The sequence below is a fragment of the Lagopus muta genome, chromosome 5, assembly GCF_023343835.1.
Source record: "Lagopus muta isolate bLagMut1 chromosome 5, bLagMut1 primary, whole genome shotgun sequence".
NCBI classification, from domain to species: Eukaryota; Metazoa; Chordata; class Aves; order Galliformes; family Phasianidae; genus Lagopus; species Lagopus muta.
This window is the reverse complement of record NC_064437.1, coordinates 3,271,840-3,286,777: the sequence shown is the minus strand read 5'-3', so window position 1 is coordinate 3,286,777 and position 14,938 is coordinate 3,271,840. Positions and strand designations below refer to the sequence as shown.

The 14,938-nt window shown below is 45.6% G+C and overlaps 2 protein-coding genes across 14 annotated transcripts in view; one reads left to right on the top strand and one right to left on the bottom strand.

Moving 5' to 3' along the window:
• Positions 1 to 3,971, top strand: part of HOOK1 (hook microtubule tethering protein 1) — a 39,675-nt gene extending 35,704 nt beyond the window's left edge. For all 4 annotated transcript variants that reach the window (XM_048946337.1, XM_048946336.1, XM_048946333.1 and 1 more), the window contains exon 22: positions 438 to 3,971. In XM_048946337.1, the coding sequence (XP_048802294.1) occupies positions 438 to 596 (159 nt within the window). In that variant the 3' untranslated portion in view covers positions 597 to 3,971. The remainder of the gene's footprint in view (positions 1 to 437) is intronic.
• A 1,634-nt stretch (positions 3,972 to 5,605) lies between these two features.
• LOC125693898 (cytochrome P450 2J2-like) overlaps positions 5,606 to 14,938 on the bottom strand; it is a 31,056-nt gene continuing 21,723 nt past the window's right edge. For 4 of the 10 annotated variants that reach the window (XM_048946354.1, XM_048946352.1, XM_048946353.1 and 1 more), the window contains exon 10: positions 14,081 to 14,753. In XM_048946354.1, the coding sequence (XP_048802311.1) occupies positions 14,578 to 14,753 (176 nt within the window). In that variant the 3' untranslated portion in view covers positions 14,081 to 14,577. The other 6 variants (XM_048946357.1, XM_048946359.1, XM_048946356.1 and 3 more) reach the window with 4 other exon arrangements.

The following is a 14,938-nucleotide window of genomic DNA, read 5'->3' as shown; positions in this document are numbered from 1 at the left end:
CATGATTCCAAAGACTTTCAGACTCCTGCTTCAGATCTGTAGAGTCTTTAGCGTGGCATTTGTGAAATTAAGTTAGAGCCATACTTACAGCAGTGTTGCAGTGTTAGATCTTAGATTGCTGTGAAAAGGACTAGAGAAAGTTTGTGTTCATTTGAAACAATGTATAGAGTTTCATGAAGGCTGGGAAGGAAAATCAAACAATGAAAGCAAAGTTAAATAGCATGCTTAATAAAGAAACAACTTTGCAATGAACTAAAATTAACATATTCTGTGGTGAACGAATCTGATTTTCTTTTGCATTGGTTCATACCTTGTATGGCACTACAAGGTTCTCCTAGAAGTATAGTAAAAGCAATTACTTACGCATATTAACTATGTGTGTGAAAGATGACCAATCTTTTGTTTGCTGTGTGTAATAAATGTTATCTCATTTGCAGAGCCTAACACTCCAGAAATTAGGTATGGAAGCCAGACTGCTTGGCAGTGATGGTGCCTGCAGGGATGGCCCAGGACGATCCTTCCTAGCTCAACAGCGCCATGTCACCAATACTAGAAGGAATCTTCCTGTTAAAGTACCAAGTGCAACACCTGATTGAACCACAAAGACAGTGAGGGAAGCTTACATGCTTAAGTGTCCTTAAATGTTTTATACCTTCCACTTCAACTATTTGGTGAAAGATGATGTTACAGTGGTGGGCATCTGTGAATTCAGCATCAGAATTTATCAAGAACTTAGCTTGATTAACTTGATCAGTGGTATCCAGAAGGTAGCACAATAGAAGTAGATTTAATAACTACAGTATGTATTTACAAGCACAACTTAAGATTTATATTTGCCTTGAAGATATATTGTAAATATAAAAATTGGCACTATATATTTAAAACTAATCAATTTATTTGGACTAGAGACTTGACTTTTGTAATAGGAAGATGTTATGCAAAAATATACTTCAGGAAACTGGCAATATTTGACATTTTTGCTGGCCTCTTCTAAAAAGAAGTTTAAAAAATTGGTAACATGCTTTAAAAATACTTCTTCTATAATATAATATAAAATACAATTTTAGAAGCAAGAAAATATTTGCTTTTATTTAAAAACAAAATTTAGAATTGTATTACTAGTTGACCTGTATGACAGGAGACAGGCTTTGTCATCTCAAGTCAGAGACACAATTATGCAGTCTATTTAAGTAAAGGTCAAGTTAGTGCTTATATACACTAAGGAAATCCTACCTTGAAGATGTTGAATTCACCAAAGCCAAATAAGCTTTTGTTTTAGAAAAAAAAGAAAAAAGAAAAGAAAAAAAGACCTATTGTATTAACTCAAGTCTGGGCTGTGTTTTAAAAGTCTGGAGTACCTGTGCACTGCATTTGTGAGACGTGGGAGGATGAGGGGACAAGGCTGCAGGTGGAGATGGTGTAGGAAGAAACCTTTATTTCCAGCTATTTATACAACCTTAGGAATAGAAATTATTTTTCTTCATTTTTAAATGTAGTTTCACTGCAATTATTCTGAACTAACTGTGCTCTGCAGGTGAGTGAAATGCTGCTTTGCTAATCCTTGGCAGCAAAGACTGAGGGAGAAAAGTCAGGATTGATATCTGACACTTGAGGGGGGAGTTGCAACCTTTCTCCAAATGTGTGTGTCCCTTTATTGCAAAAGTGTTCCATTTTTGTGAACTGTATTTTTAAGAAATTTATGTCCATCCTTTTTTGCAAACTGTCTAGAACAAATTTGTTGTAGCTGGTTAAACGACAGTAATAGCAGTCCTTTAAATGAATACGCTTAACAGTGTGCAAACGAGGTTGCTGCACCTGTCTGTAATCTATTATAAATCTCGTCACTGAAAACATATAGTACCTTCACCACTAAGGCCATCTTTTATTTGAGAGCTGGGTTCAGCTTTGTTTTGCAGAATTGAAGTTTCTGCTTTGAGTTTGGTTTGAATTATGAATTTTGAGTAGTCTTGCATTTTGTATGCCCCTCAGCAGGGCTTGTTCCTTGATTTTTCCCTTCCCAATCTTCCTTCCCTTCTGCCTTCTTGGGCACTGTATGCAGTGCCAGAGAAAAGGAAACTTCTCATTTGTAATACTTAGTAAGCACTGCTTCTTAATAGTGTTGATGGGGCTTACAGTCTTATACACCTAAGCACTGCATAAAGATTTCCTCTTGTGAAACTTACATCTATACAAGGTATTATTTAAAAGCCAGATTCATCTGAAAGGTCGGGTTGTATGAGCAAAGAACATTCCAACAAACTGCTTTTGAACAGTTGTGTCTGTCAGTTTGTGTTCTTCAGGACTCTGTGCTTCTTTGACTACCTCTTGAGTTTTGAAGTCTTTGACTGCGGCAGCGATGGTTTTGTTTTTTGTATTCTTAAGATACAATTGTGTGTGTTTAATCTGGTGGTGGTGTGGGAGATGGTGGTGAGTAGTAGAACATGAGAGTAAGCCCTAGCAGGATGCTTACATTTCTTAAAGCCTGGTACTTCAGCGTGTTCTGGTGAAATATGAACCTGTTGTTGATGGTGTTGAATGAGTCTCTTAGCTTTTGTTCTTTACAGCATGAAAACTCTGGACATCCTTCAAGTACTCATCTAGTTAATAGGCTTGGTACATGCGGTGTTTCTCACGGTAGTAGAGCTGTGTCAATAGTCGTGTCAGGTGCTGAATAGTAAAAACCTTGGAGCAAATATCTCTGTATTCTTCTCAAAACTGCGAACCCTGGGACCAAAAAATGACCAAGAACCTCCTTATTATTTAATTAGAAGCTTATCTTCTAAGCAGAAATGAAAAATTTAAATACCTAATTACAGATGGGAATAAGGATTTTTCAGAGTAGGAGTGGTCTCCAGTAAACCTATTGAGGATGCAAACATTTAAAATGTTCAGGTATTTGGAGAAAATTTTCTTCCTTGGCTTTTTTCCAAACTGTTAAAACTTAGATGGGTAAATACAATGTTATTTAGTGTTTCTTTAGAATTTTGGGAACCTGCAGAACAGTGGCTGTTATGGGTTATGCTCTGTGAATGAGGAAGTGATGCACAGAAATAATTATTTGAATCTAAGCCATACTGTCGTATTCACTTCACCTCATCTGGGTGTGCAAAGAGGAATAAAAGTATTGTTAACATCATTAACATGAAACAAAAGCTACGAGTAGAACTGCTGTGTTGTAGCTACATTTCACATGCCACATAACAGCAGAACTACATCAATCCAACGCTCTTTGATGCAGTGTGCATTTCCAGATTTCACAGTTAGGAACAGATTCATCTGAGGTGACACTGGAATACTGCTGAATTTCATCAGCACTATTGGTAATTCTGGTTGGTTTCTGGTAAAACAGGTAGTATGAATCCTGAGAAGCAAAAATAAGTGACATATCATTTAACTCACAATTTTCTTTTATATAGGATCTAAGAAAATAACCATAAGGGAGGAGAAGTGCTTTGTAGCAATAATAGAAATTTAGGGCTATTGGGTTCTTTTACTCAAGGTGGATCAGGCAGCAGTTTTGAGAAGATGATTTTTAGAACAACTGTATTGTAATGGATTAAGAAACAGTCACTAAAAATAAATTTTTCACCTAAGTTTTTCTTCATGAAATATATATGTATATAGGTATTCTATTTTCTACAATATACACTTACTTGAAAGTAAAAAATATAAGCAATACCAATGTTTTAAGTAGCCATAGTCTAGAAATTAGAAAACAAAAATAATTGTTTGAGATGATAATGTCTAGTAAAATAATTTTCTTAAGGCTTCCTTGCTTTTTTCCTTTTCCTCCACTAGTCCAGCTAGAGGTAAGATTTCATGTTGTATCAGTGTCTACATTGTCAGTTGAAAATAAATGTAAACACTGTATTGCATAGAACTTGAAAAGTTGCACTAATTTTTAAACTTCTTTTTGTTTTATTTCTTTGGAAATGATTCTTTTATATTCACATAAAGATTTTTAAAATGAATTCATTGGTGTCTTTTTTCTCAGTTATGCCCTTAATGGTACCTAGCTAATGCAAGCATCTGTTCTTCTAGGCAACGTATGAAATAACTGTGTCCTGTTCCAGTCACACTGTATCAAATATTACCTTACGGGATATCGTTGTCTTGCAGCAACAAATTGGATGTGTGATGCCCTTCCCAGTTCATTCCTGCTTTATGTTCTGCTTCCTTGTCCAGCTAGTTGTCTCTAGTAATCATCAGAGAACTGGGCAGGTGAAGTGGAAAGGTTAAAAGCTGCTAGAAATTAGTTCTTGAATGACTTACATCATTGCTTATTGGTACTGAAAGAAGTTCAGATCTCTGCATGCTCTCCTCAGCCACACCTAATAGGACAGCTCTCTGCTCATTATTACTTGGAAAAGAAGACTTGAAAGTGAAGATCAGCAGGAGGAAAAAGCCTAGTTTCCTTCAAGGTCCTCATTTCTGACCTGTTTTCACCAGAGCTCGTCTGTATCCTAATCCTTGGCCTGAGCAGCCTGATATGTAAGCAAACACTTTTATTACCTTGGTCTCTTATCCTCCATGAGGAGGGGAGCTGGGGACTATCTTGTGGAAAAGGAAGGGACTTTGAGCTAGTGGAAATAGCCAGTGAGAGAGAAGTGAATGGCCAGATTTGGAAGAATTGGTTTTCATCATTTCTGAAGCAGGACCTAAAAGCATTTTAACCCATCAAAGAACAGAAATGCAGGTGTTTATTTCAGGGAGAAGGGAAGGAAAGAGGCTGTCAGCTGTGAATGTTTTCAGCCCCTCAGCTCGAGGGGAGCTGCTGCTGCCTTCCTGAGCGTGGGAGGAGGGAGTAAAGGCTGCTGGGTGCAGGAGGACACAGTAGTGGCTGCGTGGCAGCCAGGGAGTGGGGAGAAGAGGGTCAGGAAGGCCTCATTATGCATCTAGTAGGAAACCTGCTCAAGGTTCCTGTATTGTATCAATGTGTTTGTTTCCTAGATAACTTTCTCACATCTCTCCCTTACAGATCTGTGAAACAGGAGCCACGAGTGCCAGAAATATCATCTTTGTCCAAACTGTTGTCTGGAATTGTGCTATGTGTTACAGAACTGTGCTTGGTCAGTATGCAACCGTGGGAGAAATGGTGTGCCTCTTCTTTACCAGGCAGCTCTGCAGTGTCAGCTCAACCTTCCCTGCTGCCTCCTAACAAGGTGTGGAGAAGAAGATTCAGGTTTGGGGGAAAGATTCAGTGGGGGAGAAAGAATTTAGCTTATTCTAGGAAACAGGATCCACAATTTCTTTACCACCAGCTGCAGATGCTCTATAAACGGATGTCAGAAATGGCACCTGTCACCCTTTGAGTGTCTGTCACTGCATTCATTGCAGTGGTGTGGCAGAACGCAGCCATCAGCTTTGGTGGTTTTCCTGCTGGTTTGCTCACAGAGCTGGGATCATGAATATTCATCAGCTCTGAAAGAATGGCCTGTGCTGTTCCTGTGCCCTCCTTTCTGCTAAGGGAGAGCTGGTGCTGTGCAAGCTCAGCATGGCTCTACATCCCACCCCCTGCTGCTCCAAATGCTTGCATGGCTGGAGACTGCAGGCAGTGCTGAAAAGGCTGTGCTAGTCATCATTTTGCAAAATGCTGCACATCAAAAATGCTTCAATTGGGATTTATTAATGTGCAAGAGAGGGAGATGTCACAGGGCATCAGTGTACTTCTAACAGTTTTCCTAAGATCAAAGTAGAAACTGTTTCCAGTCACTATTTGTACTGCTCCCTTCCACTACTGATCCACAGCTGTGATGCATGGCCATCAGACATGGAATTAAGAAAGTCCTGAGTACCTCATTCATTGACAGTGCTGGGCTGCAAGCCCAAAAGTGCCCTGACCAATCTTTTTCAGCTGATACAGTGTGTAAAATGTGCCTGTAAAAGGAAGAGAATTGGCAATTACTATAAAAGAAACAAAACACGTAAGGCTGCTTGTTGCAATGGCCCATGGCAGCTGGTGAGGGGTCAGTCAGTGCATACCATTTAAAGCTGAGAGTTCTCCCTCTGAGAACAGTGGCCGCACTCCCTATCGAGGCACTGCACAGATCTTGTAGGGCTGTGGGGCCAAGGTCATGCCCAGAATGAATTTGAGGTCGAGGATGGTGTCCGGGGGAGCCTGGAAGGTGAATTTCTGGAGCAGAGCCGTGAAGAAGAGGAAGAGCTCGGCGCGGGCCAGCAGCTCACCCAGGCAGGCGCGCTTCCCTGCGGAGACAGCCGCCCAGCGCCCAGTCAGCCCTGCTGGCTGCCCAGCTGCTTTCTCTGCTGGAAAAGCCTCGGCACACAGCTCCTGCAGGAACATCACCCTGCCCACATCCCCGTGCCCACCTTACATTTCCAGCACCAGGACTGCCATCCCAGCTGAGCTCCTCATGGAGCTGTAGCACGATCTGCCCCCAGCTGGGTGCTGCAGTGAGGGCACATCCATGTCAGTGTAGACACACACATTTTATCCTACCCTGCTGGGATGAGCAGTGCTTCACGTGCAGTCCCCATGAGCCCAGCTTGGAGACAAATCACCAGAGAAAGCGTGTCATTCTTGGGCAGGAAATTGGAGATGCTAAAATCACTCTCCACCAGGAAGCTGCTGACCAGGACAGGGCACCCTGTGGTGGTGGTGGCAAAGCCCATTGAACTCAGCTGTGTGGGACTGGGAGCACAGAGCACTGCTCTCACCTTGCTGAAAGCACTGTTGGGGTCTCCAGCATTTTTTCCTGTGTTTGTGAATAAGGGGCTAAGAGATGGGAGTGGTGCTTTGAGGTGGCTGCATGGTCACTGCTAAGCAAGGGTTTAGTTTGCACCATTATGGGCAGTAGGATAGCAGCACCTCCCATGGGTGCAGCCACTGCCTGCTGTTACCATCACTAGTTTGCTCAGGGTCTTCATTGTGCAGCTAGGAGCCCCATCCCAGTGCTTCCGCACAGAAGCATCAAACTGCAGCTGATCTTACCTATAGAAAATGGCATAAAAGCCTCCCTCTTCCAGAACTGACCGTCCTTCAGGAAATGCTCAGGATTAAAACTGTGAGGGGTTTCCCAGTCCTTCTTGTCAAGCATCACGGAGAATAGGTTTGGGACTACAATAGTGCCCTGCGAAAAGAAAGAAAATCACTTTGCACTCTCTCTGCCACTGCCAACAGGAGGAAAAATTTTACTTTCCTGTGTGCTTGCCATGAAGAACATCTGCATTCAAATCCACCACAAGTATTTTTTCCTCAGGGGTGATCTCTGGGCAGGGTAAGGATGCTGCTGCTTTGTCCGTTTGTGGACTGGGAAATGGGAGTGTTCTCCTAAAGGCTTGTCTGATGTATAGTGAAGTTACCTTGGGCAGGTGGAAACCAGCCAGGACTGTGTCCTTCATTGCCTCTCTAGGCAAACTGAAAGGGATGATGTTGCCTTTCCTCTGCACTTCATGGATGACGGCATTGGTGTAGGGCATCTTGTCCCTGTCCTCCAAGGCTGGCTGCCGTGTCTGCCCAATGACAGCATCAATCTCTGCTTGCACACGGGCTGTTTGGAAAGAGGAAGCATCAGCTATAGTGCAGCAAAGCCATAGCTCCCCTGGGGACACCATGTCATTTTTGTTGTTTGGCTCCCCCAAGGATCATCCCACATCAATCATGTATCACCAGGGCATCTTGCATCTTTAGGTACTAAAGGGGCCCTGAGCTCTGTGCAGTGCACCTGTCACCTCTGCCAAAATGCCAGTCTTTGTTGGAGAGGTTGCCCCTTTTGTCTGTTGGTATTCCAATATTAGAAGGGCAAGGATCATCATAGCAGAGGCATGTGGATGAATGCAAAAACAAACAAACAAACCACCAAACTTTCCTGTGCCTAATTTGCAAGAGTACTGAGGGATTCACATAATTGCAAGGGTTGGAAGAGATCACTAGGGATCGAGTCCAACTCTCCTGCTTAAGCATCTTCCCTACTGTAGGTCACATGTGTAAACATCCAGGCAAGTCCTGAGTATCTGCCAAGGAGGAGACACCTTAAGCACTCAGGGCAGCCTCTTCCAGTGCTCTGTTACCTCTACTCTAAAGCAATTCTTCTGCAAATTTGTGTGGAACCTCCTATGTTCCAGTTTTTGGCTGTTCCTCCTTTTCTTATACTAAACAACACTGAAAAGAGTCCAGCCACATACAATTGCCTCCCACACTTTTTAGGTATTTATAAAGGGGTCCTTCTTGGCAGAGCTCCTCTCCAGTAGGTCATCCATCCCCAAACTGTTGTACTGTTGCTTGTGGTTATTTCTCTACAGGTGCTAAACTCTACACTTGCTTTAGTTGAATCTTATCAAACTTTTCTCCTCTCTTGGCCTGAACAGAATATCTCACCAAGCTACAAGAGGGCTGTGCATGTTCTACTCATACCTTGAATCTCTGGATATATGGCCATAAACAGCAGGGCCCAGCAGATGGTTGTGGAGGTGGTCTCAGTCCCAGCAAAAAACAGGTCGAGAGTGCATGCAACCAGGTTATCCTCACAGAAGTCACTGCCACTGGGCTTCAGAAAATCAAGTGTTAGTGCCACATGAGCAGCGAGGACTTCCTCAATACCCCACACAGTTCTGCCTCAAGGTTTTTGGCAGAAGCTGCATCCTCATTCCTCCAATGGATGCCCCAAAACTAATGTCCATCCTGAGCTCACATATAGACACACCAGCAGCTCAGGTGGGGAATTTCATTTGCTTCTCAGCCCTCCTGATCTCCAGTCCCCACTGAGGAAGGCCTTGCTCCACACTGCTGACCTTGGCCATCTCCTGCAGGTAGCTGTCGATGAAGTCTCGGCTCTCTGAGGGGTTCAGGTCTTCCTTATGTTTGCTGATCTTCTCTTTCACAAAACCTTTCATGAGTCTCCAGTTTTCAAAAATGGTTTGGTGAGATCCTGGGAAGTACTTTATTACGGAGGGGAAAGCATTGTACAGCTTTGGATAGAAAAAAAAAGAAAAAAAGAAGAAAATTGAGTAAAGGACTGAAAACCCAATTTGTTTTCAAAACTTGAAAAGCCTGCAAAGCCACAACCCTACAACAGCAGAGGAGATGGAATTAACTCCTCACCAGAAGAGCATGACAAAGGATTGCTATCTCCACTGTCAGAGAGATTACTGCATTCTTCATAGTTAGAGCAAGAAGCTTGGTGCTCAGTGGACAGGAGCAGTGATGAAAGAGAGCAACGTGAGCACTGCACAGCTTGAGAATGTGGCAGAAATAAATTACAGGCAGATGTACTTGATGCAATGGAAAGAGGAATGGCAATGAGTGCTCTTGGAAACTTTAGTATTGCTCCTTCCCATAACCTCTCCTAGGGACCCGCCCAAACCCTCTGCTGTATTCATTTCCTTCCCAAAGCACAGGAAAACCAGCTGCGGTAGCTCAGCTTTGTGACCACTGGGGACTGCACCAGCACCAGAACATCTTAAGGGAGAAGAGGCACCACAAAGCTGTGGGAAGCAGCAAAGAAAATGTCATGGTTCCAGAGCAGGGAGAAACAGCTCCTGGGCTTGGCCAGTCCCCATGTTTGGTGAGGGCCTCACCTTGAGCAGTGTGCAGTTTTGTGTGCTGTATTACGTAAGGATATAGAACTATCAGAAAGCATCCAAAGGAGTGCTACAAAAATGGAGAAGGGTATACAAGGCCAACGCATGAGGATTGCTGAGGTCTGTTGTTCTGTTCTGGGGGTGGGGGGCTGTACCTGGCTCATTATCTTCCCATGGAGGGTAACAGTCTCATCCATCAGCCGCAGCAAGTTTTGGAAGTCCTCATCATGGTATTCAAACCGATTGCCGAAGGTGATGGAGCAGATAACATTTGAAACAGCATTGTTGATTTTAAGGTGAGGGTTGAAAGGATTTCCTGGAGAAGGAAAAAGGGAACAATCATTCTCTTCCGGTCTCTGCAGACAAGGGGAAGAAAGTGCCATCATCAGAGGAAAATATTCAATAAGTGGGATGAAAGATCCTGGATGGGCACCTGCTTGGAGATGCCTGTTTGCTTAGAAAGGAAAATGCAAAACAGCTTCAGAAGAGCAAACATCATTGGTGTTAATTCAGAATATTGGTATTAACTGGCCCCTGGAATTTCCCAGAGGTCTCAAAAGGAGCAATAGACAAAGGTATGCTAAGAATACTGTTTTGACTGTTACACAGTTGCATCTATCAGTTAATCTCAGGGCAAAACACTTACAGAAGGAGTCTGGGATGCTGGCAGATTGCTTAGCATTGCTTATGAGATAAGGAGAAAGAGGATGTTGGTGGGTTAGTTAGCAGCTGGCAGAAGGTGGGTATGCCCATGAGGCCAAGAATGAAAATAGCATCTGGACTCATATCAGATACAGTGTAGCCAGCAGGAGCAGGGTGGTGATCATCCCTCTGTGCTCAGTACTTGTGAGGCCACATCTTGGGTGCTGTAGTAACTGGACAGATCAATACAACGAGAAAGGCATTACAACAAAGATATGATGATAGAAGGAGTGACACAATAGAAAAGTACTATAAAGGATGGGAAAAAGATTGCTTATCTGTAGCAGAAGATTCCAGGTTCACACAGGAAAGCTTCACCAAGGACAGATCTCCAAGAAGAGATCCTTCCTTAGTGGCAGTCAGCCCTTAAATGAGGTCTAAGAGAGGTGCAGCCAGGCTCCACCCCTTCTGGTCACACAGCTGAATTCTGTCACAGAGCTGAATTGCCTTCACCTGTGCTCCCAGGGCTGAGGGGTCCTTTCCTCAGGTGCTCAATCAACGGTTGAGGCCATGACTCAGCATCTCCCATACAGGTGCTGAGTTGAGTTTTGGGCCCCTCTCTTCAAGAAAGACATTGAGGCTCTGGAGCATGTCCAGAGAAGGGGAATGAAGCTATGAAGGGTCTGGAAAACAACTCTGATAGCCAGCTGCAGAAGGAACTGGGATGGTTCAGTCTGGAGGAGAGAAGGTTCAGGTGATGCCTTATTGCCCTACACATCTCCCTGAAAAGAAGCTAGAGCAAAGTGGGGTTTGGCCTAACTTCCTAAATAACAGTGATGGGATAAGAGGTAATGGCCTTAAGTTTTTCCACGGGAGGTTCAGGATGGATATTACAAAAAATTTATTTTCAGAACGATTGATCAGACATTGGCATATGATTCCAGAGAGGTCATGGAGTCACCATCCCTGGAGGTTCTCAAGAAAAAGGAACTGTGGCACTAAGAGAAATGATTAGTGGACATACTGAGCATGGGTTGGGGTTGGACTTGGTGATCTTAGAGGTTGTTTCCAACCATAATGATTCTGTGGTTCTATGATTTTTCAGCAGGCATTAGCATAGGGGAAATTAAAATGGTCCAAGATGGATTCTGCCTTCAGCACAACTGCTGAGGGAAGTGCTCCTCACCCTGCTCATCCCTGAACGCATCCGTGAGGAACCGGCACTCCTCCTGGATCCACTCCTCCAGGCTCCTCTTCCCCAGGCCAAAATTTCGGAGGGTGGTCAAGGTGAACCTTCTCTGCTGCTTCCACAGGTGCCCATTGGAGGAGATCAGCCCTGGCAGAAGCATTCCACAGTGAGCAAAGAAGATGCTCTCAGCAAGGGGAAGAAACTGGACAGCATACTGATAAATGAGGAGTTATGAATGTAGCCATGTTCAGAGCGAAAGTGAAGCTACAACGTTTCCCCCCGCTTTCCTCCTGGTATGTCCAAAAGAATGCTGTTTTCACTGTGCTTCAGATATGTGTAACTATTGATAACTCACCCAATTTGTTGAAGATCTCTGTGTTGATAGGAATTTCTGGGCGATCCAGGAAATTCTCTCCCTGGGTCACAAGGGCTTCCTTGATCATTTGCAGCCCATTTAAGATCACAAAAGACTGGGTGCCTACTTGCATGCTGAAGATATCTCCATGTTCTTCAATAATCTGGGAAGGGGGTAAGTATATAATATGGGATTGATTTGCAAGGACTTTTTTTCCTAGAATCCTGTACCCATAGGGAAGGACAGGGAGATTTGAAATGGAAATAGGGCAAGCTGAACCTGGGAGAGTGATGCGATAAATACTGGCTTGATTGTTTGCAGTCTTTTTCCTTGTTTCTTGAGTCAGTGTTCAGGATTAGATATAAAACTTTCCAGGTTGCATTTTTGAGGCTTTGCAATACTCAGGTGAGCAAAAGTTTTCAGCTGTTGTTTAACTCCCTTTCCAGTCACCCTTGTCCTCACACCCACATACGGATGCAGTGGAAGTGCCATGCCCTTTGCCCAAAGGATGTGGCTCTGTATTCCAAGCCAAACCTTATCAAAGTTGCAGTTGATCAAGGGCCAACCTACTTCCCACTTGTGGAAAGCTCTCTGTGGGCCATTGGATTTAATGTGATGGGGTTGGGTGGGTCCCCTCACCGTGCTGAAAATCCCCTTACCTTCTGTGTTGTGGCCAAGGGGTCTTTGGCAAACAAAAATTCCACATTTCCCAGGAAAGGGAAGGAAAAAGGACCGGGAGGGAAGTCCTTGGGCTTTCTCTTCTTCATGTAGTCAGCGACCAGCAGGAAGACCAAGAGGAAGACCAAGAGCATCTGCAGGGAGACGCTGTCCCACAGGAAGCGCAGCATGGTGCGGCCGCAGCTGTGGGCACAACCGCAGAGGGGCTCGGGCCGGCCCGGCCTCGGGGCTGCCTTTGGGCCGCCGCTTCCTCAGCCTCAGCCACACGCGTTCGCCAAAGCCCTCCTCGACGCCACCCGCGCATCTCTCATCTCGCCGACGACAGCCCACCCTCAGCGCACCGGCAGCTCCCCGCTCCGCTCCCGTCTCCCACCGCCGCCTTCCCACAGCCCGGCGGCTCCCGCACGGCCCTCCCTCACCCTCACGGTCCCCGCTCGCGGCCGCCGCCTCCCCGCCGCGCACAGCCGCACACGGAGCCGGGCCACGACGGACGCGAGATAAGGCTGCACGGAGCTCCCACAGCGCCTCTGACTCACGGCCCGAGGCTCCGCTGCCACGGGGCGGTGCCGGCAGGGCGCAGACGGCGCTGAGCGCTGCGGAGGGACGAGCGCGTCCTGCCCGGCGGTGACACCGGCCCCGCTCCCGTCCCTCCTCCCGTCCCCTCCCCTTCGAAGATTTCTTTTGCCGGCCGGCTGAGAACTGCCGCGTTCCCGTCGCGCCGCGCAGCCGCAGCCCGCACTCGTGATGCGATGGGCGGTGCGGGCTGCTTCTGTTTGGGGGGCGGCAGCTGTGGCAAAATGGATTTGTCCGGATGAAGGCGCTGCTCGGAGGCTTCCGAGTGCCGTTGCGCAGCGGAGCTGCTGCAGTCCTATGATCAACTTTAAGAAGTTCAACCTTTTCGTGCAACCTGAAGCGTTCCCCTGCACTCACATGGGATGCTCTGCTCTTAAGATAAACATCTTCACGGCTTTTGCCTTGTTGAAAAATCAGTGCGGAAGAAAAGAATAGGAAGACTGCAACCATTTGTTTCCTCCCATGATGCAGCGTGGCTAGATAAGGAAGCAATAGAGCATAAAATAAAAGGGAAGTGATTAGTATTTGTTTGCTCACGCAGTGCAAATAAAAGAGTTGTTTCCATGTCCCAGGGATCAGACCTGCACCAGAGAGAGCAGAAGTCGAGAGAAGTCACTGTGTAGTCTGGAATGGCATTAGAAAATCACGTTCATGTACATGAATACAGTCTGTGGATATTTTGCGTCTGTTAAAACATGGCAGGATTGAAGCAGCCAGTGAGAAGCACTGTCATTCCCTTCTCGCTATTCTGAAGAAGGAAGGAAAAGAAGGAACATAAGGTCTGGAAAATCAATTGAACATCCCCATTTCTGCTGTGCAGGGAAGGTGTAGGAAACCCTCAGTGGGAGAAGAAGAGGACAGCAATGGTAGCTGCGTGGCAGATAGTGCCAGGGTTTGGTTAAAGCAGGGTCAGGAAGGGCTCATCCTGCATCTAGAGGGAAGCTGTCAAGGTTCCTGCATTGTATCAGTGGGTTTGTTTGGTTCCCAGGGCTTGTTCTCTCATCTCTGCATTACAAATCTGCAAAACAGACTTATCACCTTTGCCCAACCTGTTGTGTTCCACCTGTCTGGCACAGAGAAGTAGAGGATGTGGCAGAGTCACAGGATGATGTTTAGTAATTATTTATTGATGCACTAGAAGGAGAGATGATACAAGTTATGCTTGTATTTTATTTCTTACAAATTATTTTCCAGAGATCAAAGTTAAAAGTTTCTGATTGCTACTGGTATTAATGTTGTACTGCAAGGGCTGCTACTGTGTTCTGACAGATCTGGGCTACAGCTCAAGAAAAGCAATCTCTAACACTGCAGATTTTCTTGCTGCTACGAAGTACGGCCATCCAGCATAGAATTAAGAATGTCCTGAGCTCCTCATTCATTGACAGTACTGTGCTGCAAGCCCAAAAGTGCCCCAGCCCATCCAATACCAATTGTCTTTCTCACCTGATACAGTGAGCAAGATCCACTTGTAAAAACAAGTGATTTCGTATTGCTTTCAAAGAAATAAAACTGCTGATGAGCCCACAGCAACCAGCGAGGGCTCAGTTTGTGGAACTGCTCCAAAGCCAAGAAGATCCCCTCCCCAAAACAGTGGCTGCGCTCCCTATCGAGGCACCGCACAGATCTTGTAGGGCCGCGGGGCCAAGGTGATGCCCAGAATGAATTTGAAGTCGAGGATGGTGTCCGGGGGAGCCTGGAAGGTGAATTTCTGGAGCAGAGCCGTGAAGAAGAGGAAGAGCTCGGCGCGGGCCAGCAGCTCACCCAGGCAGGCGCGCTTCCCTGCGGAGACAGCCGCCCAGCGCCCAGTCAGCCCTGCTGGCTGCCCAGCTGCTTTCTCTGCTGGAAAAGCCTCGGCACACAGCTCCTGCAGGAACATCACCCTGCCTGCATCCCCGTGCCCACCTTACATTTCCAGCACCAGGACTGCCATCCCAGCTGAGCTCCTCATGGAGCTGTAGCACGAT